Source organism: Gekko japonicus, unplaced genomic scaffold, assembly GCF_001447785.1.
Source record: "Gekko japonicus isolate JY-2015 unplaced genomic scaffold, Gekko_japonicus_V1.1 scaffold4937, whole genome shotgun sequence".
Classification (NCBI taxonomy): domain Eukaryota; kingdom Metazoa; phylum Chordata; class Lepidosauria; order Squamata; family Gekkonidae; genus Gekko; species Gekko japonicus.
In genome coordinates this window covers 53,604-64,263 of record NW_015162111.1, presented here as the reverse complement: position 1 = coordinate 64,263, position 10,660 = coordinate 53,604, and the positions used below count along the sequence as shown (strand labels likewise).

The window sequence follows — 10,660 nt, the reverse complement described above, 5'->3', positions numbered from 1 at the left end:
CCTGATAGAAAAGCGGGGTATAAAAGCCTACTCTTCTTCTCCAATACCAGGTGGTAGGGTTATCACATCCCTCCTGGTAGACAGTGCGGGATAGGAGCAGGAGGGAGGCCTAGCCAATGTTTCAGCCAGGGGTCATTTTGTAGAAAAAGAGGTGCAGCATAACTCATTTGCATATGCCACACCCCCTGACATCGCCGGAAGTGTGTCAGAAGGCAACACCCACCGCTCAGGCTCCACTGGACTGTTTTGGGTTGCTAGCTATTGGGGGGGGGGAACGTGCAGATCTGCTCTCGCTGAGGAGGGAGAGCTTGTACCTGAATAAAACTTGGTCTTAAAGGTGCCACTGGACTGTTTTGGACCGGGGGGCCAGGGGAGGGCTCTGAAACTTACCTGGCTGCTTCTTGCTCTGACTGAGGGCTGCTGGGAGCAGGGGGCGGGGCTTGTTGCATGTGCCCGCCCCCTGGGCTCTTTACTGCCGGAGCTCCGCTCCTGTGCGCTCCTGCAGGAAATGACCCCTGGTTTCAGCTATGTGTCTATATCACTCCTGACATGACCTGGAAGTGACATCATCAAACACTGGTGTCACAGTGAAGCTCTGGTATTTGGGCAAAAACTCTATGGTAAATTTGCCTCCTACCATAGAGTTTTGGCCCAAATACTAGAGTGTCACCCCAGCAATGCTGACAGGATGGCATCACTTCCGGATCACATTGAAAGTGATATAGACTTGTTGCTGCAATGTCAACTGGGCCTTGCTCTTACTCCGGGTAATTCTCCCCTGCTGGCCAGCTGATCGGGGGCAGGGTGGTTGGGCCTTCCGGTGGGGGATCCCTGTCTGGCTATGTTGTTAGTTCAGCTCTGCTGCAAGAACTGAATTCCCCTCCACTGCCTCTTTTGTCCTCGCAGGAGCGCTGGCCCAAGACAAGCAGAAATCCCCCCGACACACATATAAGCTGAAGATGACCACGAAGGATGTGTTCAACCTTAAGACCTTGTTCCCTCGCAATGAAGATAAAGATCTGCTATGGTACAATTACATAGGCGATGAAATCATCCTCTCCGTCTTCACTATTTTCTTCTGCATTCTTGGACTGGTGGGGAACGGAAATATCATCTGGCTCCTTGGCTTCCGTATTAAAAGAAAACCTTTCGCCATCTACATCCTGAACCTGGCTGTTGCAGACTTTGGATCCCTTGTATTTCTGCTTCCTTTAGATATATGTTTAAACCCGCCATCTTTCCATGACCGTCGTGAAATCCCTGCTGCTCTTGGCTGGCTTTTGATTAGTCTCTTCGCATCAATGTTCAGCAGTTGTCAACTTCTCCTGACAGCCATTAGCATTGACAGGTGGGTGTCTGTCCTCGTCCCAAATTGGTACCGATGCCACCAGTCACCAGTGTTCTCCACCACCGTGTGTGCCTTCATATGGGTTCTCTCTTTTGCCCTGATTGGAGTGCCCTCATTTCTATTACCAATGGATCTGATACGAGGGGATTACGCATATTTTCTTCTTTGGGGTCTCATTGTGACTACTTTGGTTTGTCTCTTACTGGTGATCGTCTCCACTCTGACCCTGTTCTTCAAAGTCTGCTTGAAACCACCAAGGTGCCAGTGTGAGAATCTTCTGAAAGCGACCTTGCTTCTTCTTCTCTCCTTCCTCTTCTTTTCTGTTCTGAGCTATGCCTCTTTCAGCATACTTCCCGAAATGCTACCAGCCTACGCTTTCTTTTGGATTTCCCTAAAGGGTAGTATCAATCCACTGATTTATTTCATGGCTGGAAGAGAGAGGGGGGGGAAATTTCAGGAGAGAATGAAGGTCATCCTCCAGAGAGTTTTCAAGGAGGAGAGAGACACCAGGATGGAGCTACAACCACATACCCAGACAAGGTTGTGATGCCCTCATGAGAACATCGAGCCTTTAGCTTGTAGAGCATCGTTAAAATGATCCAGATTCCATTGGACCTTTCACTTAAAGATGTTAAAAGAGCTCAACTGAACTGCCACAGATCCTGTAGCTAAGAACAATGATACCAACTTGGTCATTCCACATGATATGTACAGTATATCCCAACAGTTCCTTAAGAAACTGGGTTACCAGTTTCCCAAAGGTTGACTTTTTGAACTCGGCTAAAATCATGAGAAAACTTACCTCTAATAAAAAGGTAAAGGTAAAGGTTCCCTTCCTCGAAAGCCAGTCGAATCCGACTCTAGGGTTGTGGTGCTCATCTCCGTTTCAAAGCCGAAGAGCCAGTGCTGTCTGAAGACGTTTCCGTGGTCATGTGGCCGGCATGACTAAACACCAAGGCGCACGGAACGCTGTTCCCTTCCCACCGAAGTGGTACCTGTTTATCTACTTGCAATTTCTTGCTTTCGAACTGCTAGGTTGGCAGGAGCTGGAACTAGAGATGGGAGCTCACTCCGTCATGCTGCACACCCAGGTCTCGAACTGCTGAACTACCGACCTTCCACAGCCTGCAGTTCAGCGTCTTAACCACTTGAGCCACCGCAGCTCCTATACCTGTAATATCGAGCCTTTAAAAATACTGCTATGAATTTCAGGCTGATTTCGCACAAGGAGCTGTGCCGCTGTCATGCCTCCCTTTGCCCCGTTTCCATTGGTCAATTTCCCACTCGGAGCCACGTGGCCGCATTTTGACCTGATTTCCCCCGTGGTTTCATGATCCTGTTTCTTGAGGATCATGAAACCGCGGGGGAAATCAGGTCAAAATGCGGCCACGTGGCTCCGAGTGGGAAATTGACCAATGGAAAGGGGGCAAAGGGAGGCGCGACAGCAGCGCAGCTCCTTGTACAAAATCAGTCTCAGTTTACTCAAATCTGTTCCTGTCTTCTGTAACGACATCTGATCCTTTGATTGAACATTTCCTGGCATGAAGGACCCTAAAATGAATACTTCCTGCATACACACATGAACACACATGAAGCTGCCTTCTACTGAATCAGACCCTTGGTCCATCAGAGTCAGTCTTGTCTACTCAGACTGGCAGCGACTCTCCAGGGTCTCAGGTGGAGGTCTTCCACATCACCTGCTGCCTGGTCTTTTTAGCGGGAGATGCAGGGGATTGAACCACTGATTTCCTGCATTCCAAGCAGAGGCTCTACCACTGAGCCACAGCCCCTGCCACACACAGAGTGACAACTTAAAAAAAAAGTTTATTGGTGCTATAACACCTCTACGTAGTGCACCATTTCTCACACGGTGATTATGAAGGTGAAATTCGGAATAGGAGAGGAAGAGCTCAGTTCCTGGAAGGGGGGAGCCCTATTGCCTGTGGGGGAGTTGCATAAATGTCTTCTGGGGGGAATGGATGCAGGATTTATGGACATGCTTCTTGATGCTTATGTGGGGACGATAATGTACTGATATGATACCACGAGAGAGTAGTGCAAATCGGTTCAGTGTTTTTCAGTGGTCACGTGTAGGTTTGCCAACTCTGAGTTCAGAAATTCCTGGAGACTTGAGAGTAGGTCCTTGGGAGGAACCTCAGCAGGATATAATGCCAAAGAGTCCACCCTCTGAAGGAGACACTTTCTTCAAGGAAACTGATCTCTGTAGTCTAGGGGTCAGTTGTGATTCTGGGAGGCCTCCAGGCCCCGTCTGGAGGTTGGCAACCCTATGTGAATCCTCAGCATACCCACCAGCATCTGCTCCTGGTATTCCCTTCCAGTTTTCCCTTGACCTTTCTTATCTTCCCCCACTTTCAGGCTTCTGAGCAGAGAGGTGCATTTTTCTCCTTAGATTCCTCCGCAGAGTGATACAAGAAATCAATGCTCATAGTTGACAATAGGATAATTATTGCAATGATTATATCATATTGTATTAACTTGATATCCTTTGCTTTCGACAAATATTGGGATGCTCACACCCTTGGAACTGTTACCAAATGCTTTGCCCGATCAGCATTCCGGGTTAATAAATACGTATGTAAAATGTCTCTCTGTCTCATTTATTTTAGAGGAAGAAGGGGGAGAAACCTGGAGCTTTCTTTCTTTGAAATTCCCTGCAATTTCACACAAAGCATGCTGCAGTAATCCAGCCTTGAGTTTACAGTAGCACGGATTAGTCCGGTTAGTAGGGATTCCAGATCCCCCAGAAGGGGGGGGGGTCCCCCAGGCACCTCCCCCCATTACCCACACCAAGGAGGGGTGAAGCTGGAAATAAACACAGGATGGCTATGTCACTCTGGGTTTGGGGCAAAACTCATTGGTAGAAGCAAATTCTACCAACATGGGGGTGGCACTCTGGGTTTTGGGCAAAACTCTATGGTAGAAGCTGATTCTAACATAGAAGTATTGCCTCTATGTAGGCATCATCACCCCAACATCCCCAAATGTGCTTAACAGATTGTCGCCCCCAATGTCCCCAAAGAGAAGTTTGAAAAGTGACTTTCACCAACTTGCTTCACAAAAAACGTTTCTTTTTTTTTTCAAAAGCTTTAAGTTCAGAATGCATGTCACACACAAGCTTTCCTTTCCCCTGCCACCTTAGATTCAGTGTGTTCAGATGTTCTGTGGTATCGGTTAAGAAAGCCAAATCAAAAATCCATCCAGGGTCAGAAAATACTTCTTCACCTTTTTCTTTCTCCTTGAGAAAGACATCAGCTTCATGACCAAGAGTGAAAAAAACATTTGAGGACTTTTCCTCTGGCACGCCACCTGACTTCTGCATGGTACAATCAGAGGTCATTTCGGGGGGGATTGTGGGGGATCGCAGTTCCCCCGGGTGAGGCACATGACGAAGCCCCGCCCCCTGCTTCCGGCCGCCCCGCTTCCGGCCCTCATTCAGCCAGGAGGAGGCAGGAGAAGAGGGAGGGTAAGTTGCTTCCTCCCCGCCTCTCCCCACCCCTGCCTGCCTGGGGCCAGGGAGGGCCTTGGCGGGGCTTCCTTGCACTCCCGCCGGCCTTGCAGGTCCACCGCCGGGCCCCTCATGGGGCTCGGCAGTGGAGCTGCAAGGCCGGCAGCGGTGGCCGGGACTGTTGGGGGCGGGGTGTGTGGCCTTATGACACATTTCCAGTGATGCCAGGAGGTGTGGCCTTATGACACACTTCCGGTGATGTCAGGGGGTGTGGCATATGCTAATGCGTTATGCTAATGAGTTCCCCTAGCTCTTTTTCTACGAAACGACCCCTGGGTACAATACATCTCCATATTCTTCATCTATCTCTGAGAGAAAAAAATTAAACTGAGGGTGAGCGAGGCCATGTAATTAATGCTGGATACAACAATACGCATCACACTTTCCCACTGAAGAATCTTACTACACAAGGCTTGCTGATGGATAATGCAGTGAAATTGGATGGGAATTGTACCATTTAATTTCAATACCGTTGATTCTTGAAGCTACACCAGTTTTACTTCCCACCATATTTCTTGCACCATCAGTTGTGATGCTTTTCAATTTACACCAACTCAGACCATGATTTTCTACTGATTCACACACCCTCAAGAAAATGCTTTCTGCAGTTGTGGTGCCTTTCAAACTCTTTGGTGCACACAACTCTTCTGTAATTCTGAAGTTGGAATCTATCCCCCTGATAAATATTAGTAGCTGAGCCGTGTCTATAATGTCATTGCTCCCATCTAATGCAAATGGGGAACAAAATCAAAACTTTTTGTCTTGACAATCAGTGACCTATGCAGCTCTTCTCCTAGTTCTTCAACACTCCTGGTGATTGTAGATGCAGATAAACTGACACAACTAACATGAAATACCTTCTCAGGGAACATTTCCTCCGTTACCTTAACCCTGGCCTTTTTAACAAATTCACCATCAGTGAATGGCCTACCACTCTCAGCAGTACACTTAGCAGCATGATAGCTGGCCTTCACAGCAGACAGGTTCTCCTCAACATGCTTTCTAAAACTATTTTGCTGCAAAAACATTGATTGTTAAAGAGAATTTATCTTGTTCACTCACACCTCTCCTTGATATGTGGAGTAGCTCTTGTGACAGGATTCAAAGTTCCCTTTAACATTGTATTCCTTTAATACTGAGAGAGTGTCAAGACATATCAGGCAAACTGCTTTATTCTTGTTTAAAACAAAAAAAAGTAATCAGTAGTCCATTTGTCATTAAAACATGATGCCCATCTGCAATTTTTCATTTCTTTCAAGTAGCACTTTCTTTTGCAGAGAGTGATCTTCTTGCAGCATTTTTAGCAGAGCAGCAGTTGCAGAGTTTCTGTATTATCCTTGAATAAACAAAGAAATATGAGAAGTATAGTTTTGGGGGCCTAACTCTTCCCTTTCCCATCAAACCCACCCCACTCTAGCTGCTTTTAGCTGGGGGTTTTCATTTAGACTATGGGAAAGAAGAGAAGAGAGGAGTACCAGGTTATATGCACAGGCTGGGAAGAATGTTTTAAAAAATTAATTATGAATCTGACCAACCAGATGGCAGAGTTGTAATTCTAAGTATATCGAATACTATGTGATTTATTTCTTAACTAGAAATAATGCCCGTTGCGGAAATAAATACAACGGGATCTAGAAAGAGGCTCTGGGAGAGTGCTCTGGCTTTGGGCAAACAGTGTCAGTTTCCTGTGGCGACCTCAGCAGGGTTTAATGACAGAGTCCACTGTTTTCTCCTGAGGGACTGATCTCTGCTACCTGAAGAGCATTTGTATGTTTGAGTTATCTGTAGCCCTCACCTGGAGAGTGGTAACCATTGTTACCCATTCTCCTCTCCCCTATGAGGTATGTTATGCAACTGAAAATCCCAACTGCCTTGCGGGGGGGGGAGAGTTTGAGGTGTGGAATGGACTGAAGTCCAATCAGCTTCCATATGCAAAAGACCAGGTTGTCGCAGCAGTTGTGGTGTGGGCGGGACCCGGGCTTTGCCTTCTGATTGGTGGCGATATATGCTGAGGAGCAGTGCCATCAGCCATACACTAAGGGAGTGCATTTTAGAATTAGAACTTTGGCACCCACTATTCAATTATATATAAGGAGAGATAAACACACTTCCTTAAGGTTTAGATCTACACATGCGAACATTTTAAAAACTGGGGCCCTCCAAAAAAGGGCAGGGAGAGAGAAAGAGTGAATGAAAGGGCAGCGTCCCACCTGGAGCAGAGGAGAAGCCATTAAGGTGGCTTCGGATTATATGTAGGGTCAGGGGTCATTTCGTAGAAAGAGAGGTGCAGGGTAAACATGCGCATCACTGCCTTCCAGCCAAGCGTCAATCATAAAAAGCGAAATGGCAGTCAGGGGGGAGGGGAACTTGGCTGGAGGAAGATGTGGGAATGGGGCTCCCATAAGCTTCCCATCTAAGAGAGTCCGCCTTCCCTCTCAACCCAAGTGACCACCACTCACTGGCTCCTGCAGTCACAGATGCATGAGAAGACTGGAGTGGGTGGGGGAGGAGAGGCAGAAATAACATTTTTTTAACCCAAACAACATTTTTTAAACATTACATTGTTAAGGAATAGTAAAATCCTGCCCCCATTTTAGATCGATTCCAAATCTGTTTTTCTCAAGAGTGTCTGTTTAGTATATAGACCCTTTACACAGCCAAAGCCTCCATCTTCTCCATCTACTGATGGCTATCTCAGCAGCTGATTAGAGAACGGTTCTATCTTATGTCATATGATACTGGGAAACAGACGAAGACAAGGCAAAGACTGGGTTGCAGCTCCTATCCAACTTGCACTGAGTTTGTGGAGACACATCATTGGTCCTGTCGACTTTTGCACTTCCCTGCAAGACTTTCCATCCCAGCATAGGATACTGGGCCTGCTTTCTTTTCTACTCTCAACAGAGCCGTAAGTTTTTGACCTATGCAGAAAAAAAATAACTTATCTTGAAAAAGAATTTGCTTTTCCCTTTTTCAACCCGTGACATTTTCCTGCATGTAAATATATCCTGTATATCTACTATGTATAGATATGGGGTTTGGGTAGTTGTAGTGTTTGCTATAATTTAGAGACATATCCATACAAAGATGAGCGTTTAGAGATGATCCCTGCTGACTAGTGGGGAACAGTGGCAGACTGTAAGAGACAGAGGGCATACAGAGAAGTAAGAAGAAAAGCAGGTCGAGAAAGAAGTACTTTTCTCCCTTTCTCACAGTACAAGAACTCGTGGGCACTCCATGAAATTGCTGAGCGGTTGGGTTAGAACAGATAAAAGAAAGTCCTTCTTCACCCAAAGAGTGATTAACACTTGGAATTCACTGCCACAGGAGGTAGTGGCGGCTACAAGCATGGGCAGCTTCAAGAGGGAACTGGATAAACATATGGAGCAGAGGTCCATCAGTGGCTATTAGCCACAAGGTATAGATAGGGACTCACAGGTTGGGGCAGGTGATGCACTGTGTTCTTGGTGCTTGGGGGGGCAATAGTGGGAGGGGTTCTAGTGTCCTGGGCCCCACTGCTGGACCTCCTGATGGCGCCTAGTATTTTTGGCCACTGTGTGACACAGAGTGTTGGACTAGATGGGCCATTGGCCTGATCCAACATTGGCCTCTCTTATGTTCTTATGTTTCCTTTTGATAACATGGGCTCAGTCCTATGGGAGACACACCAAAGTAAAAGTCATTGTAATTGTTTGTTGCTAAACACACAGTGTTTTTCTAGCTTCCCTGAATGTACGCCAAAAAGAAGAAAAGCTGTTTTTATACTCCACTTTTCACAACTCAAAGGCATCTCAGAGAAGCTTACAATTGCCTTGCCTTCCTCTCCACACAACAGACACTCTGTGAGGTAGGCGGGGCTGAAAGAGCTCTGAGAGAACTGCTTTTGAGAGAACAGCTCTGAAATAACTTGTAACTGACCCAAGGTCACACCAGCAGCTGCATGTGGAGGAATGGGGAATCAAACCCGGTTCTCCCAAATTAGAGTCTGTGCTCCTAACCACTACACCAAACTGGCTAAGAAACAACGGAATTAATCTGGGACCTGCTTTTCCATTATCTAGGTAGTGGTGGGTCAGAGTGGCTTCAAATGGCCCCCAGATGAGAGGCAGGGCCCCTGAAACAACTTTTAAAAAATGAGTGAATTTTTCAACAAAATTGATGGAGGTTTTTAAAGTGTGTGTTATTAAAATAAGGCTATTTTAGTGACAGAATCATAAGCTTACTATTGACCCTAGAAAATGTTCTAATCCCCATTTCATATGGCCTCAAAAGGTCCCTATAATTGGTCAAATTTCAAAATGTTTCTGGGGGCTTGCAGCCCCCAAACCACCAGCTGTATGAGCTCACTATTCGTAGCTTTCATTTTGGCAGCTGGATCCTAACATCCTTCATCTGTTGCTGACTGAGAAGGGGCCCTCCTAACCGTTCAAGCTCCAGGGTCCCAAAAATGTAGGTCCACCACCAGTGTTCCCTCTAAGCTGAGTTAGTGTGAGTTAGCTCACAGTTTTTTAGCCTCTGGCTCACACATTCTTGTCTTAGCTCGGGAAGGATGGCTCCAGATCAAGCTAATTTATGTAGAAGCCAAATTGCTTGCTCGCAAATTTAATGGCAGTAACCCACAAAGCAGAATTTTTACTCACAAGACTCCACAGCTTAGAGGGAGCATTGTCCACCACTGATGACTGGTCATTTTGCTCTACAGGAATCTGTTGTGGTCCATTTCCCAGAAAGGCCAGGGAAAGGCCAGCAACGAAACAGTGGACAGTTTAGAATAAAGCATTTTAATGAAACTGTACGTCTCAATGTATAGCGTATCGTTTTACTAGAGTAATATCCAGGGCTTTTTTTTGTAGAAAAAGCCCAGCAGGAACTCATTAGCATAAGAGGCCACACCCAACATCAGAAACTCATCAGCATATTAGGCCACACTCCATGACAGCACAGCTCATTAACCTATTAGGACACACCCCCATGCCTTCCCTTGGCTTGTCTGGGCAAGGCCCCCCTTGAAGGGAAGGGAAGGCAGTTTAAACTGCCTTCCCTTGGCTTGCCCGGGTGCCCTGCAGCAAGCTGGCCCTTGGACAGGCCGGGGAAGGCACAGGGAGGCATTTAAATGCCTCCCCGATCCTTCCAGCCCCCCCCCGGCCCCCCCTCTTTGGAGGTGCCGGGGGGGGGGTTTCGCTCTCCAGGCCTTCCCTCTGTAGCCACGCACGCTGTAGTGGGTGTGGCCAACTCTGAAGGCAGCCGGAAGTCCGTTCCTGTGCGTTCCTGCCCAAAAATAGCCGTGGTAATATCATTTGATTAGCCTTCGATGGGATTCTCCTGAGGAAACAGCACTGGTCATGCCACTTTCGAAATAGTAACATGGACCAGGCCATCACAGAGTTGAATTCTGGCTGCATCATTATTTCAAAGACATATAAAAACCTAGTAGGGTCCCAAACAAAGCCTCATAAAATGTACAAAGTTACAAATACACACAAAAGAGAACAGTGTATATGACCTGACTCGTTTCGGCTCACAAGGGCCTTCTTCAGAGGTCAAATAGTGCAAAATCTAACAAGCAACAGAGTCCCTGCAACACATGTCAGGCAATTAACAATAAATAGAAAAGAAATAAATAAAACAGGACCAAAATTGGAATGCTGTACAGAAAGATAAAAATCCGATTGAAAATTTAATCCAATAATTTAAAAAAAAATTACTTTACCCAAATATACAGAGGAGAAGAAGAGATTGGATTTATACCCCGCCCTTCACTACCCAAAGGTGTCTCAGAGCGGCTT

General features: G+C 46.6%; 1 protein-coding gene across 1 annotated transcript in view; it reads left to right on the top strand.

Annotated features, from left to right (window-relative positions):
• Window positions 1-688: 688 nt before the first annotated feature.
• Window positions 689-10,660, top strand: part of LOC107105666 (proto-oncogene Mas-like) — a 12,255-nt gene continuing 2,283 nt past the window's right edge. The window contains exons 1-2 of the mRNA XM_015405663.1: window positions 689-767; window positions 907-1,027. Coding sequence (XP_015261149.1) covers window positions 689-767; window positions 907-1,027 — 200 coding nt within the window. The remainder of the gene's footprint in view (window positions 768-906; window positions 1,028-10,660) is intronic.